The following is a 25,482-nucleotide window of genomic DNA, read 5'->3' as shown; positions in this document are numbered from 1 at the left end:
TTCTGGAATTCTTCCCTAAATCCCTTTGTCCTGCTTTATCTTCATTTGCCTTTAAAAGCCTCCTCAAACTACCTCTTCAACCTTGCCTCCAGAGAACAGGCTGAGCTTCCAATTATTGCCTTTTTCTGGGAAGAGCCCTTTACATTTCACCACTTTAAGGACGCTACACAACTGTCCTTAAAGTAGTGAACACTTACGACACTAACACTGCTGTTATACTTGCATTTGATACAGTCCCTTATCACATCAAAACATCTCAAAAGCACATTTACACAATGAATTTCTTTGAGCAGATGGACTTATGAAGTGACCATGGCAGCCATTCTACACTAGTAACAACCCACAAACAGAGTGAATGACCAAGTAATCTATTGTCAGTGGCGCTTGTGAGAAAGGAATGCTGGCCAGTCACCTGGAGGTCTCCCTGCCTGCTGTCCGCAAAAATGCCATTCGAATTTTTCACGTCATCTGAAAGGCCGACGGGTACTTGGTTTAACATCTCATTCGCAATACTGCAACAGTGGGCCAACAGACCGTAGCAACCTACCAGGAGAATGGCAGTCGCAGATAACAGGTCTCCATGAGTAACACTATACAAATCCACAAAAAAAAACTTTCAATGTCGTTCTGGTCCAAACATAAACTCTTCCATCAAATGGGGAAGAACTTATAACACTGGCCCTTTAAGGATTTGCCACCTGCAGTAGCTAATTTAGTTACGCATTATAAATCACACTTCAGTTCTTGACCATGGAAGGCCGCAGAGGTTTCAAGTAGAAAATGAGAGAACACTTAACCACACACAGCCATCCCCAATAAACTCCAAGATGATCAGAAATAAAAGCTATAGCAATTAGTAACTATACTGAAAAAATCCGCAAGATATCTGTCCTGGGTAACTCTCCTTCATTTGAATCCACATACATAGAATCATAGAATCATAGAAGTTACAACATGGAAACAGGCCCTTCGGCCCAACATGTCCATGTCGCCCAGTTTATACCACTAAGCTAGTCCCAATTGCCTGCACTTGGCCCATATCCCTCGATACCCATCTTACCCATGTAACTGTCCAAATGCTTTTTAAAAGACAAAATTGTACCCGCCTCTACTACTGCCTCTGGCAGCTCGTTCCAGACACTCACCACCCTTTGAGTGAAAAAATTGCCCCTCTGGACCCTTTTGTATCTCTCCCCTCTCACCTTAAATCTATGCCCCCTCGTTATAGACTCCCCTACCTTTGGGAAAAGATTTTGACTATCGACCTTATCTATGCCCCTCATTATTTTATAGACTTCTATAAGATCACCCCGAAACCTCCTACTCTCCAGGGAAAAAAGTCCCAGTCTGTCTAACCTCTCCCTGTAAGTCAAACCATCAAGTCCCGGTACAACTGAAACGTACCAAGTAATAAAGTCTTCAAACTGGGAAAAATATCAAAATAGGCCTAGAGCAGAGCCGCACCAAGCACGAACCAACTTTAACTGGGAGATCAACACAGTAATGCTTAGTGGAAGTATGATGTGGAGATGCGGGTGATGGACTGGGGTGGACAAATGTAAACAATCTTACAACACCAAGTTATAGTCCAACAATTTTATTTGAAAATCACAAGCTTTCGGAGGCTTCCTCCTTCGTCAGGTGAATGTGATCTGACATTCACCTGACGAAGGAGGAAGCCTCCGAAAGCTTGTGATTTTCAAATAAAATTGTTGGACTATAACTTGGTGTTGTAAGATTGTTTACAATAGTGGAAGTATGTTAGTCACTCCATAAAAGCTACTGCAGAGGTAATTAAGGAAAAACTCCATACTGGCTCAAGAAATAACCACAGCAAAGCAAAGACTTCAGCTATCCCTAGTGGTTCTTGAATAGCTATGACAAGGCACAGCATATATTCTAAAAAACTAACTTTTTTTCTTTGGAAATGGATTGGTTATCAAAGAAAACAACTGGATTGGATTTTTTTTTCCTTATTTACATAGGATCTTCCAAACTACAAGATCCCAGTGGCAGCTAAGTACCCACCTGTCAAACTGCTCTACAGATATCTTCAAAGCAACACACTTACAATTAGTCTGCAATGCTTCAGCTCTTGTTGAATCACCTTTTACTTTACCACGGTAGACAATTCTGCCATTTGGTAACAGCATTTGCATTCAACAACTGAATTTGCCGTGACTTGGTTTATAATAAGTTTTGATTGATTAGTCATGACAAGCAGCACAGTGCACCAGAACACCAACATGCTGTATCACTGCAGTGATGTGATAAAGATTCAATTTCATTCCGTCTGCTGAGCTCCCAATCACAGCCATGCTGCTGGGGGACAATATTTGAAGCCATCTCTTCCAGAGTCTGTTCTCGAGCGTTACGTCCAGTTCAACGAATCATGTGCACAAACCTATGGCCTCCCTGTGCCGCCTAAGGAGAGTGAAAGTAACGAGAGTTCTGCAGTACTTCAAGGACTGTTTTTGCAGCTTGAGAATGTAGACTCTTCTGAAAATCTGCCCAGGGCTTGGGAGCATAATTTCAGTAGGTTTATAAAATACTGTATATGAAAGCAGTTTTAAGCTGGCAGCTTATTTAGAAAAGATATGCATTTTAAACTATTTATACTCAGTTTACCGTGCTAAGAAAAAGTTCCTGATTTCAGTCCTAAATTTACCTTTTACCAGTTTGAACCTGTGGCCCCTTGTTCTCCTCTTGCATTAATTTAAATTAATTTTCTAGATTTAGCTTTTCCAGACATCTCACTTCAAGGCTGGAAAGCCCAAGTTTCTTCAGTCTTTCCTCATAAGTCAGACCTGTAAGATTAGGTTCCGTTAATGTCAAGTCATACACCATCCCGACTTGGACAGATATATCGCCTTCGGTCAAAATCCTGGCACTCCCTACCTAACACATTGTGGGAGAACCTTCACCACAGTGATTCAAGGCAGCCCGCTACCACCTTCTCAAGGGGCAATTAGGGATAGACAGGAAATGCCAGCTTTGCCGGCAACGCCCATATCTCAAGACTAAATACAAGTCTTCCATTCCACACTGATTAGCAACTCATTAACCCCACATATTTCACAACTTGCACACTTATTTCCTAAAGTAGCTTGTTTTTGATTAACCGGATTAAGTGGCTGAGAGCAGCTCTTTACATTCAACTGGGTTAACAAAAACATGCAAGTCTAGTGTGCAAGGTGTGAAATGCATGGGAATTGAGAAACTGTTCATCAATGGTAATTGGAAGACTCACCAGGTATTCACACAGGCTGGGCTCCAATACAACATTGGAGAAGCTATTTGGGGAAGGAAAACAAGGGGAAAAACTGCAAGGGAGAAATTCTGTGGTGGGTATCTCAGGAAAGTACATGACCAGAAAGGACCATTATGGTCTACCTGGCCCGTTCCAGTGTTGCGGAAATATCATATCCCCGATGACAGTCATACCCCTTCATCAAATTTTTCTCCACAACTCTCTCTCGAATTTCTTTATACAATCAGACCCCACTCCCACCTTTGAGAGTACACTGCATTGATTCATCATGCTCTGCCTACAGCAGTTAAATCTTTTAATTGTTTTTTCACCCTCCCTCTAAGTTTGAGGCTGTGTCATCTTGTTGGAGAATCTGGGACTACGTTACACATATTGATGTTTATATTCTTTAGGATCTTGAATAATTCAGCTTTTTTCTCCAGTGTAAACATTCCAAGTTTCGACAGCACCTCTTGACAGCAGAGATGCCTAAACCCAGTATAAATTTAGTTTCATTTTGCTGCACCCTCTCCAATTCCTGGCTGCATTCCACGTAACATGGTGACCAGAACTGGAGCACCAGAGGCTCTACAAATATGAATATATGATATTGACAGTCAAGCTGGTCCATCAAGCCTGCCCCTCAAAATAGCACCCTCAATACTTAACTTACACCCCAAACTCAAAAACCACTCTGAGCTAGTGTGGACAGACACGTGATTAAGTGCTGCTCCACTTAGTTCCCAATCTGAACCACAGAACCACTGGTAAATTCCCCAAATTGAGCAAGGGTTAATCATAGTGTACACATTAGCACTGCAACTGGCCTTTGCCAACAACATGTCATCCTATTGTTCACAACTACATAAAAGAACACAACTATACAAAATTCAGGCGCAGAGTTAATTGTAGAGAACACAGAGACTTTCAATCAAATTCTGACCAAATCATCTAACTGAAAAGAGACAGTCATTGTTCATATAGCACTGGCTGTTTGGGTGGGTTCAAGTCTCACTCCAGCCATTTGAGCACATAATCTAGGCTGACTCACCCAGTGCAGTACTCGGGGAGTGTTGCACTGTTGGAGGTGCCGTCTTTTGAATGAGATGTTAAATTGAGGCCCCGTCTGTCTTCTCAGGTGGACGTAAATGGTCCTATGGCAGTATTTTGAAGAGCAGCAGTGGAGTTCTCCCCAGTGTCCTGGCCAATATCTATCCCTCAACATCAATAATCTGGTCATTATCACACTGCTGTTTGTGGGACCTTGCGGTGCACAAATTGACTGCTGTATTTCCTACATTACAACAGTATCTACACTTCCTTCATAGTAGGTACAGCGCAGGAGATGGCCATTCGGCCCATCGTGCCTACTCTTTGAATGAGTTATCCAATTAGTCCCATTCCCCTGCTCCTTCCCCATAGACCGGTAATTTTTTTTTTAAACTTCAAGTATTTATTTAATTCCCTTTTGAACGTTACTATTGAACCTGCTTCTGTATTCCAGATCATTACAACTCAGTGTTAAAAAAAACATTTCCTCATGTCGCCTCTGGCTCTTTTGCCAATCACCTTAAATCTGTATCTTCTGGTTACTGACCCTTCTGCCAATTGGAACAGTTTCTCCTTATTTACTCTGTCAAAGCCGTTCATGATTTTGAACATCTCTATTAAATCTCCCCTTAACCATCTGTTCTGAGGAGAGCAACCCCAGCTTTTCCAGTCTCTCCACATAATTGAAGTCCCTCATCCCTGCACCATTCTAGTAAATCTCTTCTGCACCCTCTCTAAGGCCTTGACATCATTCCTAAAGTGTGGTGCCCAGAATTGAACACAATACTCCAGCTGTGGCCTAACCAGTGTTTTATAAAGGTTTAACATAACTTCCTTGCTTTTGTACCCTATGCCTCTGTTAATATAGCCCAGGATCCCATATGCTTTTTTAACAGCCTTCTCAACTTGTCCTGCCACCTTCAAAGATTTATGTACACCCCCAGGTCTCTGTTCCTGCACCCCCTTTAAAATTGTACCATTTAGTTTATATTACCTCTCCTCATTCTTCCTACCAAAAGGCATCACTTCACACTTATCTTTGTTAAATTTAATCTGCCATGTGTCTGCCCGCATCCTCCTGAAGTCTGTTCCAATCCTCCACAATGTTTACTACATTTCCGAGTTTCATGTCATCTGCAAACTTTGAAATTATACCCTCTATACCCAAGTCCAGGTCATTAATATATATCAAAAAGAGCAGTGGTCCTAATACTGACCCCTGGGGTACACCACTGTATACTTCCCTCCAGTCTGAAAAACAACCGTACACCACTACTCTCTGTTTTCTGTCCCTTCGCCAATTTTGTGTCCATGCTGCCACTGTCCCTTTAATCCATGGGATTTAATTTTGCTAACTATTCCATTATGTGGTACTTTATCAAATGCCTTTTGAAAGTCAATATACACATCAACTGCACTACCCTTATAACCCTCCACGTTACTTCAAAAAACTCAATCAGGTTAGTCAAATACAACTTTCCTTTAACAAATCCGTGCTTTCATTTATTAGCCCGTACTTTTCCAAGTGCCAATTAATTTTGTCCCAAATTATTGCCTCAAAGTTTCCCGACCACCATTAAGCTAACTGGCCTATAATTGCAGAGTCTATCCCTCTCCACTTTTTTGAATAGGGGTATAACATTTGAAATCCTCCAGTTCTCTGGCACCCTCCCAATATCTAAGGAGGATTGGAAGGTTGTAGCCAGAGCCTTTACAATTTCCACCCTTACTTCCCTCAGTAACCTAGGATGCATCCCATCTGGAACAGGTGACTTTTCTATTTTAAGTACTGCCAATATTTTAAGTCCCTCATCTTCATCTATTTTTAATCCTATCCAGTATCACTGCTAATTCCTCCTTTACTGCTACAATGGCAGCATGCTCTTCTCTAGTGAAGTAAGATGTGAAGTATTCATTTAGTACCTTGGCCATGCCTCTGCCTACACACAAAGATCTCCTTTTTTCCCTAATTGGTCCCATCCTTCCTGTGACCATAAGATATAGGAGCAGGAGCAGGCCATTCAGCCCCTCGAGCCTGCTCCGCCATTTAATGAGGTCATGGCTGATCTGATTTTTTAACTCAACTCAACTTTCCTGCCTTTTCCCCATATCTTTTGACTCCCTCGCTGATCAGAAATTTGTCTAACTCAGTCTTGAATGTATTCAATAACTCAGCCTCCACAGCTTTTTGGGGTAAAGAATTCCAAAGATTCACGGCCCTCTGGGAGAAGAAATTCGTCCTCATTTCCGTCTTAAATGGGCAACCCCTTATTCTTAGACTATGCCCCCTAGTTTTAGATTCCCCCATGAGGGGTAACATCCTCTCAGCATCTACCCTATCGAGTCCCCTCAGAATCTTGTATGTTTCAATAAGATCTCCTCTCATTCTTCTAAACTCCAATGAGTATAGACCCAACCTGTTCAATCTTTCCTCATAAGACAACCCTTCCATACCCGGAATCAACCTAGTGAACCTTCTCTGAACTGCCTCCAATGCAAGTATGTCCTTCCTTAAATAAGGGCACCAGAACTGCATGCAGTACTCCAGGTGTGGTCTCACCAGCACCCTGTACAGTTGTAGAATGACATCCCTGCTTTTATACTCCATCCCCTTCGAAATAAAAGCCAATATTCCGTTTGCCTTCCGGATTACCTGCTGCACCTGCATGTTGACATTTTGTGTTTCATGTACGAGGACACCCAGATCCCTCTGTACTGCAGCATTTTGTAGTTTTTCTCCATTCAAACAATATTTTGCTTTTTTATTTTTCCTCCCAAAGTGGATGACTTCACTCCCTTTTACTATTTATATGTTTATAAAAGACGTTAGGGTTCCTTTTATGTTAGCCACTAATCTATTCTCATACTCTCTCTCTCTGCCCCTCTTATTCCCTTTTTTAGATTCCTCTGTACTTTCTGTTTTCAGCCTGGTTCTCCCACAGTATTATGAACCTTACATTCATCATAAGCCTCCTTTTTCTGTTTCATTTTAATTTCTATATCTTTAGTCATCCAGGGACCTCCAGCTTTGGATATCCTTCCTTTCCCCCTTGTGGGAATGAGTCTGCTCTGTACCCAAACCAACTCCTCCTTGAAGGCCTATTATTCAGTTACTGTTTTGCCTACCAATTTTTGATTCCAATCCACCTAGGCAAGATCCCTTTTTAAATCACTGAAATTATCCCTCCTCCAATTAAGCATTTTCACATTTGATTGTCCTTGTCCTTTTCCATAACTATTCCAAACCTAATGATATTACGATCACCATTCCCCAAATGCTCCCCCCACTGAAACATGCTCCACCTGTCCCACTTCATTCCCCAGAACTAGATCCAGCAGTTTCCTTCCTGGTTGGGCTGGAAACACTGTTCCAGAAAGTTCTTGAACACATTTTAGGAATTCATCTCCTTCTTTGCCCTTTACACAGTTACTGCCCCAATCTATATTGGGATAATTGAAGTCCTCCAGTATCACTACTCTAGTTCTTGCATCTTTCTGTAATTTGCCTGCAAATTTGTTCCTCTATCTCCTTCCCACTATTTGGTGGCCTACAGTATACACCCAGTAGTATAATAGCTCCTCTATTGTTCCTCAATTATAACCAAGTAAATTCTGTCTTTGATCCCTCAACTATATCATCCCTTTCCAGTGCTATAATAGTTTCTTTGATCAATACTGCCACCACCTTTCTTTCCTTCCCTATTCTTCCTGAATACCTTGTAGCCAGGAATATTAAGTACCCAATCCTCCCCTTCTTTGAGCCAGGTCTCTGTTATGCCACCAAATCATAGTCCCATTTAGCCACTTGAGCATGCAGCTCACCAACCTTATTTACTACGCTATGCACGTTTACACACATGCACTCTAAAACTCATCTTAGTCAGCCTCGCATTTGTCCCCTGATCTGATCCTTCCTCTTTCTAAACTATTTTTTACTCTATTGCCACTTGTCCCTCCCAGTCCTCTGTGCACCTTTTTTCTCCTCTCTAATGCTTCATCATGGTGCCCATCCTCCTGCCAAATGAGTTTAAACCCTCCCCCACAGCACTGGTTAACCTCCCCACAAGAACAATGGTCCCAGCTCTGTTGAGGTGCAACCCGTCCATCTTGAACAGATCCCTCCTGCTCCAGAACTGGTCGCAATGCCCCAGGAATCTGAAGCCCTCCCTCCTGCACCATTGCTCCAGCCTGGCATTAACCTGTCTTATCCTACTATTCCTATACTCACTAGCGCGTTGCACTGGGAGTAATCCAGAGATTACTCCATTAATCTTTGAGGTCCAGCTTTTTAAACTTTCTCCCTAGCTCCTGAAACTCTGACTGTAGGACCTCGACCCTTTTCCTTCCTATATCATTGATTCCCACATGGACCACAACTTCTGGCTGTTACTCTTCCCCCTCAAAGTGTTCCGCACCCTCTCAGTGATGTCCTTTACCCTGGCACCAGGGAGGCAACACACCATGCGGGACTCATCAGAAACACCTGTCTATCCCCTGATTATCGAATCCCCTTTAACAATTGCATTCTCCCCCCCCACCCCCTTGCAGCCGAATCTCCCACGGTGCTGAAGATTTGCTCCTGACTGCACCCCCTCACTGATATTTTGAGTGCCACACTCCCAGGGGACTCCTGCACTGCCTGCCTGCTCCTCCTAGTCTGTCTGGTGGTTACCCACTCCCTCTCCGCCTGAACTCTGTAGCTGCATGGTGACCACCTAAAATGTCCTATCGACGAAACTCTCAGCTTCCCATATGCACTGCAGTGACGCCAGCTGCCCCTGAAGTTCAGAAACTCTGAGCTCGAACATTTGGCAGCACTGCCTGCACATGTGATTTTCCAGGACACACAAAGTGTTCTGGAGCTCCCACATGGCACAGGGTGTACATGCAATGGGCCCCAGCTGTCCTGCCAAGTTAGCTAGTTATTTAAACTGTTAATTTAGCTTTAAGGCAATTGACCATTTATGTGACACTAAAACACTAACCACTAAAACGCTAACCACTTCTTGTCTTGTGGCGTCACTTTTTGACTTTTTCTTGATTTTTCATTCCTCATCCAGCTCCCTTATGCTCTGCTCAGTCTTAGTCTTTTTTTAAAAGTTTAATGTTTTTTTAAATTATGTTTAGAAAGTCGATAGATTAGTTTATAGTTCCTTGGTTTAAATCACTTAGCACCACCTTCCCCCTCTGCATCTAATTCCCACGCTCACCAAATTCCCAGTTGAAAGCCCTCACTGTTAGTGCTTCACTCTGCTAGAGGTTCACACTCTGTTTTTGCCAACCTCTATGCTCAAGCTCACAAAAGTACTTCATTGGCTGTAAAGCGCTTTGGGACATCGTGAAAGGCGCTATATAAATGCAAGTTCTTTCTTTCTGGCACATGGATCCAACTTTCAGAAGCCAACTCTGAAAGGATGAGGAAGCAATAAACATAAGGTAGTAGAAACTGCTGCACAGTAAACCTGCAGGCTAACAGTGGAATCAATTCAAGAAGTAGATTACAAATCAAGTACACATCCCTGAAAAGCAAAGGAGGTAACTCTGTGGTGATGCAATCATGTTGTAGAAGAGGGGTTAGAACCAGTATTAAATACAAGGTATCAGCATATACAAGGTCAAAGGACATCAGCAAGAATGAGGGCTGGGACAAAAGGATACAAAATAAGGCAAAGAGAGAGTATGAAAAAACTCACTTATGCTTTATGGGTAATCCAGAACAAGGGGCATAATCTTAAAATTCAAATGAAGTCGGTTCGAAGTGAATCCAGAAAATTCTTCACACAAAAGGTTGAGAGAATGTTAAACTCTACTCCAGAAAGCCACAGATGCTGAATCAACTATGATGCTTAAATGGGAAGTAGCCATTTATGGGGCAAGTAAGGCTATTTAAGGGATATGGAGAAAGAGCTAGGAATTAAGAATAAGACACAGCTGACATGGACAGGATGATAGAGCAGGCTCAATACCTACTCCTAATCTTAAAACCGACAATTCTAAAGACTCAAATATTATGAAACATTGTCACTTTTTACACAGTATATCCAAAACAATGTTCCCATAAATATGGCTTGCAATATTGCACATCATTGAATCATTTTAAAAATTCCCCTTTGGCCCATCTGTGGAACTATATCCCACACTAATTTCTAAGATTGTTAGAGATGCAAAGATGGCATTCGACATTGGGTTTGAAAAGGTTGGATTTTTGACTGCAAATCATCAATTCTTCTCAGTCACAAATTACATTCCTGCTTCTTTGTCACTATGTATATATTTTAGAAACAACCTGAATTTCCTGTTTGGCATCATGTATTACACTAAATACAGTGAGTCTAATGTCTTACCATCATGTATTATATCAAATAAAGTGAGTCAATATTCCTACCTTTAAATTTGATATCAAGACCACTGAACTCCAGCTCTACTCCTTGAAGAGCTTCTCCTAATGTTTCATGGTAATGGTTGATAGTCTTTTTTTTCCCTGCACAAAAGGGTAGGGAAAAGTACTTATATGTTTCTTGACGATTATGGTAGGGTCCAACAGTGTTCATCCATAAGACTACTTCCTCTTTATCTGTGTACTGGGAAAAATAAAATCAGAAGATTAAAATTAATAGCAGTTGTTATACTAAAGACCAATATAACAAATGGTTTCTCCAATTCAACTAACATGAAATGACCAAGTGGACATTTTTAATAAAGCACTGTATGAAATTTGGAAAAATAAAATTCCTAACTATACAGCAAGATGTTAAAAAAAAGTGCCGCCCAACAGAGGTGAGGTAAAACTTTAAAGAGCATGTTCCTTTACAGGCTTGTTGGCAATGTCATTATGAGAAGCTAAAACTCATCCTGAAATTACACAGTGGGATATTATAATATCAACACTACAGATGAGAGGAGAGAAACAACCAAAGGGGTCCTTCAAGGTGCAGACCCTTTGGTTAATGTAAATGGTCTTACAATTGAAGTATCGTGTAGAATTTTCATTCCAGAGTGAAACCATGGGGACACACATTCCACAATTACTGTCATCTGGTGTGCAGGTTGACAGTAAGGGAGGAAGCTTATAAAATGGGATAGGGAGAGGAATTAACTAAATCTCCGAATTAATAGCCAGTTGAAATGCAATATAAAGACCTCTACTTTCACCAATTCAGTTTTTCCAGTTTCATTGTGTATGTGACTAACATAGAAGTTGAAACAGGGACAATTCTTTCATTCATTAATCAGAGCAGAAGATGCACAGGTTGACTCTGGAGCTGAGGAAGTGCGGGGAAGTGTGGACCTGCTGTTGCTAGCGGAAACCACAACACCAACCTCAAACCCTCCCCAGCCCCATAATCAAAAGGAATCAACTTCCACAGGGACCACTCACCACCCAATCACAGCATTCAACTGGTCCTCTGTTCCAACCCATTACTTGACTCTATGCTCTCTGCCAGTGAGAACCATCACTTGAATATACTGAACTATTGAAGACCCTTAATATATGCTTTGCGAATGCACATAACCTGGACATACCTTGTATTCTGTATTGCACCATGAGCTGAGAAGTGTCAAGTTTAAGCAGAGGTAAGAAAACAAATCTTAAAGATTGCCATGCGACCGCCTTGACGACTGAACGAGCTTGAGCAATGCAGACCTGAAGTGACCCCAGCCCTTCTTTAACTACTCCAATTTCTTAAGTGCCTTTAAAAGCCTTTAATGTTTCGCTATCTTTTTTGACTGCCAGTTTTTCCCCTATACTCCCTCTTAGCCATTCTAATCTTTTTGCTTTCCTTACACACATTTTATATTTGTTTTCTTCTGCATGTCCTTCCTGCATTTACTATATGCCTCTTTTCTGATGAGTTTCATTTTTGCTCTAACCTCAGTTATCCATCGATCCACAGCCTTTGTTTGATGCATCCCCTTTACTGCCAATCAGAATGTATTTAACTTTACCATTTCATATTTAAATATTTCCTACTGCTGGTCCGTTGCTTGTTCCACCATTTTCCAACCAACTAATCTGGGCTCGGTCCCCTTTCATCCCACCGAAATTAGTTAATTTACTTGTTTAAACTGAGAATTCTAAAAACAATGATTGTTCACATAAACAAAACAAACAGTAACCTGCGGAAGGATTGTATCATCATTCAGATTTGGAATGAAATATGAAGAACATCCTGAATTTAAATGTTTCCCCATCAGAATCTATTCAAATGTGTCAAGTACTTGTGCAGATATATTAGGTGAAAATGAAAAAATACAAATAAAAGATTAAGTTGAAGTTTTATATATTTCTTAGCCTTCACTATAAAACGCCACACATTAAACAAATCTATAGTAAAAATCTGCTCCCAATATTATATCCAGAGACTTATTTACAAATAAAAAAAAACTTACTTCACTGTCTTTGGTGAGATTTCTTACAAAATATGTTCCAAATTCTCACTGCGGATGTACACCCCTCCCCACTTCCAAATCCCAGCATCTCGCCTTGCAACAGTGGCTCATAATGAGCAACGCCACAGGAGATCTGCTAGTGTTATCCACATAATTAAAAGTCTTGCACCTAGCCCATATCGGTCATGCCACACCTGAAAGATATTACATGTCTATACGGCAACATTTGAGATTGTCAGAAATGAGAGTTTCTCTTTTGTTAGCAGGCATCCCCTACTACAACCTGTTGAGTGGTCCCAGATATCATCTCAATCCCCGGGGAGGGGTATGGAGGGAGGGGAGAGCGGAGAACATGCATGTGAGTGAATGCAGGGATAGGTATATCAGGAGAGTTGCAGCATTCACACTGCTTCTGTACTACTACAACACTAAGAATGAACCATGAGAATTCATGTAGCATTGCAAACTGAAAGAAAAAGACCAGGGAGTTCTACCTCCCATGGAAAAGTTTGGAAATAAAAGGGGAGTTCCATCAGGAGTTGCAGTTTTCACCCTTCTCCTGTGGAACTCCAAAACCCAACAATGTACTGTGAAAAAGGAAACTTTTGAGGAGGGAAGAATAAAGTCTTGAGGAAATACTGCAAGTGTAACGCGGGTGTTACGGCAAAAAAACTGATATATTAAAAGACTGGGAATAAAAGGTTTTGGGGAGAAAGAAAAGGTAATGTGCATCTTAACCAGTTTTGTAAAGTTGTAGGTATTACAAATATTGTAATCAGTGATTCTTTATCTTTCAGTATTCGCAAAAATGGTAATATTTTTTACCTTGAGTCAATCAGTAAATTTGCTGTGTAGAAGCAATGGGCAAACTGTGGTCAGGATTGGGTTTAATTTGGATGATTTTTGTTAGAGTAGAGCCCATGTTCCCATAAATAACAGCCAGTAAGCAGAGCTCTAGTCATTCGTGCATGTTTGTCGTTGGTTAGAATACAATGTGATTTAACTCGAGTCTGTCAGCTGTCAGTCTGACTGCAGTATAACGCCTCCCTAGTGTGAAGGGCGTACATGCATGTGAGATGGGAAACTTGGAGCTAGGTAGAAAATTTGAACCTGGGGATTCAGGGTGTCCAACAAACTGGTAAAAAGCAATGACAAGTTACAATAGTTTAGAACTAGATATTTTTAGACGGGTCAGCTGTAATCAGCAGTACAGTCGAGGTATTATAGAATCATACAGCAGAGCAGGAGGCCATACAGCCCATCTCGTCTGCTCTTTGAAAGAGCTATCCAATTAGTCCCACTCCTCTGCTCTTTCCCCATAGCCCCGCAAATTTTTCCATTTTAAGTACATGAACACGTTTCAAAGTTACAATTGAATCCATTTTCACCATCCTTTTAGGTAGTGGATTCCAGATCATAACAACTCACTGCGTAAAAAAAATTTCTCCTCATCTCCAACCCTGAATGTTTTGCCAATTACCTTAAATCTGTGTCCTCTGGTTACTGACCCTCCTGCCACTGGAAACAGTTTCTCCCCATCTACTCTATCAAAACCCCTTCATAATTTTGAACACCTCTATTAAATCTCCCCTTAACATTCTGTTCTAAGGAGAACAATCCCAGCTTCTCCAGTCTCTCCACATAACTGGATTCCCTCATCCCTGGAACCATTCTGGTAAATCACTTCTGCACCCTCTCCAAGGCCTTGACATCCTTCCTGAAGTGTGCTGCCCAGTATGGGACACAAAACTCTAGTGATTTATAAAGGTTTACCATCACTCACTTGCTTTTGTACTCAATGCCTCTACCGCAGATCCCATATGCTTTTTTAACAGCTTTATCAGCTTGTCCTGTCACCTTCTAAGATTTGTGTACGTGAACCCCCAGGTCTCATTTTTCCTTCCAAAATGCATCACTTTTTACTTGGCAAATTAAATGGCAATGACAATTGTAGATTTAGAATCTAGGTGTATGCAAAAGGAGCAGATTTGCATAAAGAAACAGATGTGCCATAAACAAACAGCAGCATATTAGCTACAGTACAGTGGACAATGCAACATTATTAATACCTACCATTGTGTGAATAAAATGCAAGCATTTATAATGAACATTTCATTGGTACGCGACAATTGATAATTGATACAATTAACCCTTCACGTTTGTTCAGTTTATCAATTCTGTTTATCTGCCCCGGCCTTATATTATCACTGGGTCCAGATGAAGATTCATTATAGTACTCAACTCAAACATTCCTAGGACTTTAAAACTGTAAAACTAATTCTTTCCCCACAACCCCCCGCCTCCCACTCCCATCTCTCTCCTATAATGTTCAGACTTGTAAAACACAATCTTGCTATTACCTAATTTTTCATTACCTTTCGGCATCTGCACTGTGGGCCTCAGTCTGACACCATGGCAAATAAAAACTGTACAGCTTCCTTTAATCTTCAAAAATTAGGAATTATCATCAAGTCAGGAGGGGATGTCCATGCTGGTAAGACACTCATTGGGCCAGATTTTTCTGTAGCAGAGCATCTAACATTAGTTAAACTTGTCCTAACACGTTTAGGTTTTCACATTTTTTTGCATGGCAAGTTGCTGAAAGTGTAAACTGATAACAGTGCAATGAGGGAAACAGGGCATCTGGGGCCTGAGTGAACAGGGCAAGCAACTGGGTATCTCCTTAACCAATCAGACTGAAGGATTGTGAAATTAGCCACGCAAGGACTGAGAAGGAAGTGTAACTTAGCGTAGGTGGATTCAATGTCAAATCAGGTACAGAAAGAGAAGTGGGCAAGAAAAATTAGATTGAGTGAAAAAAAGAGACAGAAAGGTAAAAAATTGTTTTAATTTTAAAAATGTTTATATCTCCACACAATTAAAACCTGAAGGAATGAGACTCCACACTTGCAATAGTTCATTTTCAGTGCCAGACAGGTTGACTGGCAGTAATTAACACATCATGTTGTTAAAAGGGTAGACTGAAATGGACAAGACTCAACGTTCTGTGGAGAGTTTAGTTCTTATCTATCGCGCAAATACAGCAACCATGCCATTCAATGCTGAGGTAGACAGCGAGATGCCGTTTTCACAACAGGTGCAGAAAATAATCAAAAAGGCTAATGGCCTTTATATCTAGAGGACTAGAATACAAGGGGGTAGAAGTTATGCTACAGCTATACAAAGCCCGAGTTAGACCGCACCTGGAGTACTGTGTTCAGTTCTGGGTACCACACCTTAGGAAGCATATATTGGCCTGGGAGGGAGTGCAGCGTAAATTTACTAGAATGATACCTGGACTCCAAGGGCTAAATTACCAGGCTTCATTACACAAACCAGAGTTGTATTACCTGGAATTTAGAAGATTAAGGGGTGATTTGATCGAAGTTTTTAAGATATTAAGGGGAAGTGATAGGGTAGATAAAGAGAAACTGTTTCTGCTGGCTGGGGAGTCTAGGACTAGGGGACAAAGCCTAAAGATTAGAGCCAAAACTTTCAGGAGTGAAGTTAGGAAACACTTCTACACACAAAAGGTGGTAGAAGTTTGGAACTCTCGTCCGCAACGGCAGTTGATGCTAGCTCAATTGTTAATTTTAAATCTGAGATTGACAGATTTTTTGTTAACCAAAGGTATTAAGAGATATGGGGCTACGGTGGGTATATGGAGTTAGGTCACAGATCAGCCATGATCTCAGCAAACGGCAGAATAGGCTTGAGGGGCTAAATGGCCTACTCCTGTTCCTATGCTCCTAATGGCATCTCAGACAGTAACTTTTGGATATTTGCGTTTATGGAAGCCGGGAGCACCATACAAAAGGATTAGGAAAAACCTGAACTAAAGAGGAATAGTGTTTGATTAACACTTCTGGAGGCTCCAACTGTGCTGTGCCTCATTGTATCCACAGGTCTAGCATTAATGTTTGCCTCTACAAACTAAACGGTACAATTTTAAAGGGGGTGCAGAAACAAAGACCTGGGAGTTCACATGCACAAATCTTTGAAGGTGGCAGGAAAAGTTGATAAGGCTATTTAAAAAGCAGCTTGGCTCCTTGGCATTAAAAATAGAGGCATAGAGTACAAAAGCAAGGAAGTTATGCTAAATAAATCACTTTACCTGGAGTATTGTGTCCAATTCTCAGCACCACACTTTAGGAAGGATGTTAACACCTTTGAGAGGCTACAGAAAAGATTTACTGGAACGGTACTAGTGATGCAGGGCTTCAGTTATGTGGAGAGATTAGAAAAGCTGGGATCGTTCTCCATAGAGCAGAGAATGTTAAGCGGAGATTTAATAGAGATGTTCAAAATTATGAACAGTTTTGATAGAGTAAATAAGGAGAAACTGTTTGCACTGGTAGAAGGGACAGTAACCAAAGAACACAGATTTAAGGTAATTGGCAAAAGAACCAGAGGAGAGATGAGCAGAATTTATTTTTTTAATCAGCAAGTTGTAATGATCAGGAATGCACTGCCTGAAAGGGTGTGGAAGCAGTTTCAATTATATCTTTCAAAAGAGAATTAAATATACACTTGAAAAGGAAAAAAATTCAGGGCTATGGGGAAAGAGCAAGGGAGTGGGACTAATTGGATGGCTCTTTTAAAGAGTAGGCACAGGCACGATTGGCCTCCTTCTGTGCTGTACGATTCTATGATTCTAATAAAGGACACATCAGGATTCAGGGCAGGCAATGATGGACATGCATTGTGCCAGAGGACACAGCACAAGCTAGCCACTGGAAATTTTAGTTCATTTGTTCACCACAATTCCCAGGACCTCAGATGAGCTTTTTAAAAAAAAACTGAAGTTCAAGGTTTGAGATAGGGGCAGGCTACAAGAGAGAAATCGCAGTTCAAGACATTTCAAACACAATAGCCAACTCTTATGGACAGTCATAGAAATTTATGGCATAGAGGCTGCCATTTGGCCCATCATGTCTGTGCCGGCCAGAAAAGAGCCACCCAGCCTCATCCCACTTTCCAGCTCTTGGTCCGTATCCTTGTAGGTTACGGCACTTCAAGTACATATCCAAGTACTTTTTAAATGTGATGAGGGTTTCTGCCTCTACCACCCTTTCAGGCAGTGAGTTCCAGACCCCTACCACCCTCTGGGTGAAAAAAATTCTCCTCTGCTCCCCTCTAATCCTTCTACCAATTACTTTAAATCCATGCTCTCTGGTTATTAACCTCTCTGCTAAGGGAAACAGGTCCTTCCTATCCACTCTATCTAGACCCTTTATAATTTTACACACCTCAATTAAATCTCCCCTCAGCCTCCTTTGTTCCAAAGAAAACAACTGCAGCCCATCCAATCTTTCCTCATAGCTAAAATTCTCCAGCTTTGGCAACATCCTCATAAATCTCTTCTGTACCCTCTCTAGTGCAATCACACCTTTCCTGTAATGTGCTGAACATAACTGTAAGAGTACTCAAGCTGTGGCTTAACTAGTGTTTTATACAGTTCTAGCATAACCTCCCAGCTCTTATATTCTATGCCTCATCTAATAAATGAAAGAATCCTGTTTGCCTTCTTAACCATCTTATCTACCTGTCCTACTACCTTCAGGGATCTGTGGACATGCACACCAAGGTCCATCACTTCCTCTACACCTCTCAGTATCCTCCCATTTATTGTGTATTCTTTTGATTTGTTTGCCCTCCCCAAATGCATTACCTCACACTTCTCTGGATTGAATTCCATTTGCCATTTTTCTGCACACCTGACCAGTCCATTGATATCTTCCTGCAGCCCACAGCTTTCCTCCTCACTATCAACCACATGGTCAATTTTTGTTTCATCTACAAACTTCTTAAATGTAGGGGACATGATTAAGTCTAAATCACTAATGTATACCACAAAAAGCAAGGGTCCTAGTACTAAGCCCTGTGGAACCCCACTGGAAACAGCTTTCCACTCACAAAAAAAAGTTTAATAATTTTGTTCAATTCTTTAATGTGTTTTTTTGTTAAAAGCCGTATTTTTAGTCCAGTTTCCTTGGGTTACTGTGGAAACAAGATGGCAACCAAAGGATTTTCAAAATATATATTCTCCTTGCTACTTTTACCGACATGTTCACAAGTGCCAGGCAATGACCAACTCCAACAAGAGAGAGTCTAACCACCTCCCTTTGACATTCAACTGCAATACCATCACCGAATCCCCCACCATCAACATCCTGGGGGCCACCATTGACCAGAAACTTAACTGGACCAGCCACATAAATACTGTGGCTACAAGAGCGGGACAGAGGCTGGGTATTCTGTGGTGAGTGACTCACTTCCTGACTCCCCAAAGCCTTTCCACCATCTACAAGGCACAAGTCAGGAGTGTGATGGAATTCCCTCCAGTTGCCTGGATGAGTGCAGCTCCAACAACACTCAAGAAGCTCGACATCATCCAGGACAAAGCAGCCCGCTTGATTGGTACCCCATCCACCACCCTAAACATTCACTCCCTTCATCACCGGCGCATTGTGGCTGCAGTGAGTACCATCCACAGGATGCACTGCAGCAACTCGCCAAGGCTTCTTCGACAGCACCTCCCAAACCCACGATCTAGGACACCACCTGCACGCTCCCCTCCAAGTCACACACCATCCTGGCTTGGAAATATCACATCACCATTCCTTCATCGTCGCTGGGTCAAAATCCTGGAACTCCCTTCCTAACAGCACTGTGGGAGAACCTTCACCACACGGACTGCAACCGTTTAAGGCGGCGGCTCACCACCACCTTCTCAAGGGTAATTAGGGATGGGCAATGAATGCTGGCCTCACCAGTGACGCTCACATCCCATGAACGAATAATAAAAAACAAGTGCCATGTTAAGTGATGGAGGAAATAGGATCATTTGGAAATCAGGCCTTATTTCTCTTTTCATCCCCACTCTAGGCTGAAATTCCAGTGCAGTACTAAGGGAGTGTTGCACTGTTAAAGGTGTCATCCTTGAGAGAATACGTTAAACCAAGGCCAGTCTGCTTTTTCCAGTGAGTCAGGTGGGTTTTAAAGATCCCATGGCACTATTAAAAGCAGGATATTCACCTGGCCAACTTTCTTTCCTCAACCAACACCACCAAAAAAAAATACTGCAGATGCTAGAAAACTAAAACAAGAACAGAAAATGTCTTACGCTATATTATTTGTCTTTTAACCATCTCCTGTTCTCCACCTAATCATTTTATAGATCATTATTTTCCTTTTGTGTAGTCTTCCCAACCCTTTTCTTTTGCTCTATTCCTTCTTACAAGCTCTTCATCTGTAATATCTTCCAGTTGCGATGAAGGGTTACACCTGAAATGTTTGCTTTTTTGCTTTCTCCACAGATGCTTTCTGACCTGCTGAGCGTTACCACAAAAATAGATTACCTATTTGTGGGACCTTGCTGTGTTCAAAATGGTTGCCACATCTACCTGCATAACAACAGTGAAGTGCTTTGGGGCATTTCTGAGACACTGCTATACAAAGTCCTTTCTTTCATTACATTGGCTTAGTTTGCTCTGATTGAATTTTATTTGTCTTCCTTTTGCCTGCCTTTCCTGCTCCCTAGGCCCTCTGCTGAAATTAAGCAGCACTTAATGGGCCATAATTTGCTGTGGCAGGGCATCTAACCGTGTCTGACATTAGTTAGAGTTGCCCTTTCATGTTTTAGGTTTTTACATTTTTTTGGCATAGCAAGTTGCTGAAAGTGATAACAGTGCAGCGAAGTGAACAGGGCATCTGGGACCTGAGTGAACAGGGCATCTGGGACCTGAGTGAACAGGGCATCTGGGACCTGAGTGAACAGGGCATCTGGGACCTGAGTGAACAGGGCATCTGGGACCTGAGTGAACAGGGCATCTGGGACCTGAGTGAACAGGGCATCTGGGACCTGAGTGAACAGGGCATCTGGGACCTGAGTGAACAGGGCATCTGGGACCTGAGTGAACAGGGCATCTGGGACCTGAGTGAACAGGGCATCTGGGACCTGAGTGAACAGGGCATCTGGGACCTGAGTGAACAGGGCATCTGGGACCTGAGTGAACAGGGCATCTGGGACCTGAGTGAACAGGGCATCTGGGACCTGAGTGAACAGGGCATCTGGGACCTGAGTGAACAGGGCATCTGGGACCTGAGTGAACAGGGCATCTGGGACCTGAGTGAACAGGGCATCTGGGACCTGAGTGAACAGGGCATCTGGGACCTGAGTGAACAGGGCATCTGGGACCTGAGTGAACAGGGCATCTGGGACCTGAGTGAACAGGGCATCTGGGACCTGAGTGAACAGGGCATCTGGGACCTGAGTGAACAGGGCATCTGGGACCTGAGTGAACAGGGCATCTGGGACCTGAGTGAACAGGGCAAGCAACTGGGTATTGCCCCAGTCAGTTTGAAGGATCTTGAAATTAACAGCCCAAGGCCTGAGAAGGAAGTTTAAATTAGAGTGGGTGAATTCAATGTCAAATCAGGTACAGAAAGAAAAATAGAGGGAAAGATTGGGTTAAGAGAGAGAAAAAAAAGGAAAAGTAATTTTTTTTTTAAACTATTTTTAAAATCTCCAACAATTAAAACCTGAAGGATTGAGACTCCACACTTGTAATAGTTAATTTTCAGTGCCAGAGAGGTTGACTGGCAGTAATTAACACTTATCAGGCCTTTAAAGGGTAATTAGACTGAAATGGACAAGACTTAACTTTCTATGGCGAGTTTAGTTCGTATTTACTGTGCAAATATAGCAACTTCACACCGTTCAATGCCTTTCAATAGTGAGGCAGACAGCGAGATGCCGTTTTCGCAAAGCCAATGGCGGCGCATCTCAAATGGCAATTTTTGGATTTCCACGTTTAACCGTGCATCTGCCCTCACATGAAGTTGCTGTAGCGTTTACGCAGAAATACCGACGAGCGCCATTAGTCTCACCATTATTTTGACAGCAAATTCTGGCCTAATATTTTCCTACTACACTCATTCTTCCCCAGCACTTCAAACTTTAATACCCTCTCTCCCTCAAACAACCGATAGGCTTTTAAATCTAAGCTTGACATCACTTAACCATCACTTCCTGATTTACCTCGTCTTTTCTCCTAGTCTCTTCAGTCCCCAAGCTTTCTAAATAAGAAAAATGTTCTCTCCTTTTCACATTCTATTCATTCATTCTTGCTGTGCTTGACTCCATTTATCTTCACAAGTGACAGTACTTAATGTTCTGCAGTACAGTATACAGCTATAACTGCAAAGATTATTGTTCTGCTTTTCATGTTACAAAACTATCTTCAGAGCATAGCATTTCTACTAAACAGTGCTTAGCTGTTTGAAATAATTTACTTGTAAACTTTTAACTTGTACGTAAGATGGAATGTTACATTTGATTGAATATCTTCAATGTTGACAGCACAGGATAGAACAGAGTAAATAGACATTTCAAGGTTTTGGATGCATCAATATTCACGTTTGCATGTCTGAGGTGGTGCAATTCCATCCACTCCAGTTGGATGTGCAATTGCTACTTCAAAAACACCTGCTCTGCTCTAGCCTCAGAATCTATTAGCTTATGTTAATTTATTACCACTTGATTTTGGGTCCATCAAGTGTAAATACCAAGAGATCAATAAATAAAATTTGTACACTAAACAAATGTACAACCAGCACTCTACTAATAAGGAATAAAAATAGTAATAGACTCTCTGGGACTGGGCAATTATCATTAATTCCCTACATTATTGTTTTGAGATTGTAATCTTACTGGAAATATTTACTTGTAATCTAAACGATTGTAGGTAAAAGTAGTACAGTTTCATTCAGAAATTAAATATCCACTAGTGCAGGCTGGGCAGCACAGTGGGTTAGACGCTAGCCTTTTACTTCCTTGAACCAACTAAAGACATGCAGTTTACTACCACATTATACTTGTTAGCTACCCATTACATGTCCAAGCCACAACTACCCTATCTATTGCAGACACTGGTTTACAGTATAATATGGAGACAACTGGAAAGAATCCTAGGCCCTCCCCATGACAGGACACCTCTTTCAGGTTCCATCAATGAGTGAGGCTGGTCAGTAATGAACAGTGCCCTGGAATACTGTGGACCTGCCTGGTCCAGGTAATGGATTACCACGTCTGTCACAGAGGATCAACTTGGTTCCAATCTCCCATGACCAGGTGCATCATCTAGGTTGAAGTTCAGCCCAAACGGGTGGAATGAAAATGTCCTTTCTGGCTGAAGGGGTTCGAACTGAAATGTGTTAGGGGAATCTCAATCCAGTTTCTAGTGGGTTTGGGCCAACAGGACCAGCTACTACATCCAATTCAGCACTAAATCGGCAATCTCACTTGGCCACAGGATTGGTTTGGAAAGGATAGAATATCATACTGGTGTAACTCTTGAGGTTGGGGCAGAGTAGAGGGGAGCTTAACTTTGCATCTAATTGTGCTATACCTGACCTGCAGGAACTTGATGGCAACACTGAGTGCCAAATGGATATTCTGTTCTCTAGTGCCAATATCCCTTGGCTTGAGCACAAAGTTCACGAAAAATGGTTCTATATCTGCCAGCATTTCACGTCATGTGATAAGCTACAAGAGCAAAAAGGTTTATCTTTTATTTCCACACTTGATTTACTGGGGTTTTTATTGTTTTGTTCAGTATTAAATGCACAATGGTTAATTCTGAATAGCACTTTATTTTCAGACTGAGATAGTATGCCCACATATTTCTGTGGGGTCAGTCTCTGTGCATTGTTTCTTCACATCAGATCAGAATGCCAAATCTGGCTTTACCCTCCCCATTCATTATATATTCACCAGCTGTCTTTCAGGCCCTGTGCTATTTCCAGGTCTTTTTTTCAGGCTCAAAGCACAAATTATTCGTGGGGTACGCAATGACACCAGCAGACTTTCAGTCGCCATTCTTCACACCCCCAAGTCTAGTCAAGTGATCGTCACCAAGCTATTCAACTGTAAACATCATCAAAATTAGCTTGAGCCTGCCCTAGCCCAACATCTAAATACACTGATTTTAGTAAGGAGGCATCAGATAATAACGAGGGCTCAGAGTCTTGGTTAATTTCCCCCTTTGCTAACCCAAGAGGGTTGAGGCCAGCTGTAGGCTACAACTGGCCTGGCTTAGACCAGCCAACAATCAGAAACCTGCAACTGAAGCTAGGACTTCCTGGTCTGTAACGCTCACAAGATGTTTCCAATATTATTACATTTTATGCCACAGGCACAAATCAAGTTACAACTACCATCTCCAAAACACTGTCTACCACAGTATCACCACATCTATGCACCTGTCAAACTGGCTGAAACACTCAGATGACAGTCCATCATGTGCTATTTGATGTCTAGATGGAGAGGAAACAAGAGTTTAATGGACATACATCTCTATTGTTACAGGAAGTACAACAGCAGACTGTTAAAGGAGCAGTTTTTGGTGACCTGCATTTCACCTGGCAATTTTTGTACCTGTCCCAACCAATTTGAAATACAATTAAACCCTGTCTGAGTATACAATTCACACAGGATCAAGAATGAACGATTCCAAGTCTCAATGTATACATACCCAAGCTAACAATGGACACAGCCAGTCACCCAAATATACCCAAAGGGCATCACCAGCCACTGGACACCGTTTGTGAAAATTACTGCTTTAGAATGAGGAAATTAAAAGGGAGCAGCATCTCCATCATTAACATTATTGCTGCCACTTGATGTTAAATCACAATTACAGACTCCTGCTCCCCTCTAAAGCAGCAGGGCTTCCCGGCTTCATCACAGCACGGATCCCAGGGGGAGAGCCGAGGCCCCTGCTCACACCATGGCTCATCCAACCCCAACATCCACACCCCAGCAGCCTGCCTGAGGGCCTCCGGGGGGGTCCCGGATGACAGGTTTCCGGGCTGAGGCAGTGCACAAGGCCGGGTCGGGGATAGGGAAAGGCCCGGGGGTGGGGTGGGGGGGGGGGGGGGACCTCGGGCCCTGATTCCCCCCCTCTGCGGATGCGAGCGGCACAAGGTCAGTAGCGGGAAGCGGAATCCACAACCAGGCCCCGGGCACCAGCGATCAATCCAACGCCACTAGGCCTGACAGCGAGAGCACGGCCCTCGCCTGAGGTCCCGGCGGGACACTCCCCCCCCGCGGCCGCTTACCGTGTGTTCGTGTTCATCCGCTCGGCCCCTCGGTACATTGAGGCCGACGCACGCCAGCAGCAGCGGCACTTTCCACAGTGACATGTCGGCGGTGTGGGAGTGCGGGGAGCGGGGTTGAGGCGCTCGCTGTCGCTCCGGTTCCCGGGCCCCGCCTCGGGCTCCTCTCGCGCGGCTGCTCGGGCTGAGGGGGCGCGCGCCACAACCGTGCGGGTCGGCCAGCTCCGGCGCCACGTCATCAGCGGCTCCGCGGAGCGCGGGGAGGGGGCGGGGCTGATGCTCAACGTCAGCGTCAGCGCCGCCCCTCCCGTCATTATCATCAGCTCCGCCCCCTCGTTAGCATAAGCACCGCCCCCATCGTCAGCATCAGCACCACTCCATTATTAGCATGAGCACTGCCCCCTCATTATCATCAGCATCGCCCTTATTATTATTACCAGCACGCCCCCATCATTAACATCAGCACCGCCCCCATCATTATCATCAGCACCGCCCCCATCATTAACATCAGCACCGACCCCGTGATCAGCTTCAGCACCACCCCATCATTAGCATCATCACCGCCCCCATCATTAACATCAGCACCACCCCATCATTAGCATCAGCACCGCCCCCATCATTAGCATCAGCACCGACCCCGTCATCAGCTTCAGCACCACCCCATCATTAGC

The 25,482-nt window shown here is 42.8% G+C and overlaps 1 protein-coding gene across 1 annotated transcript in view; it reads right to left on the bottom strand.

The window, feature by feature from the left end:
* The window catches only part of tm9sf3 (transmembrane 9 superfamily member 3), a 116,044-nt gene extending 90,976 nt beyond the window's left edge, over positions 1 to 25,068 (bottom strand). The window contains exons 1-2 of the mRNA XM_067972760.1: positions 24,815 to 25,068; positions 10,686 to 10,881 (exon numbers count right to left, since the gene is read on the bottom strand). Coding sequence (XP_067828861.1) covers positions 10,686 to 10,881; positions 24,815 to 24,898 — 280 coding nt within the window. The 5' untranslated portion in view covers positions 24,899 to 25,068. The remainder of the gene's footprint in view (positions 1 to 10,685; positions 10,882 to 24,814) is intronic.
* Between the last annotated feature and the right edge of the window lie 414 nt (positions 25,069 to 25,482).

The sequence above is a fragment of the Heptranchias perlo genome, chromosome 36 (genome assembly GCF_035084215.1).
Source record: "Heptranchias perlo isolate sHepPer1 chromosome 36, sHepPer1.hap1, whole genome shotgun sequence".
NCBI lineage: Eukaryota > Metazoa > Chordata > Chondrichthyes > Hexanchiformes > Hexanchidae > Heptranchias > Heptranchias perlo.
The sequence above is the reverse complement of the archived record's forward strand: the minus strand, read 5'-3'. Positions and strand labels throughout refer to the sequence as shown.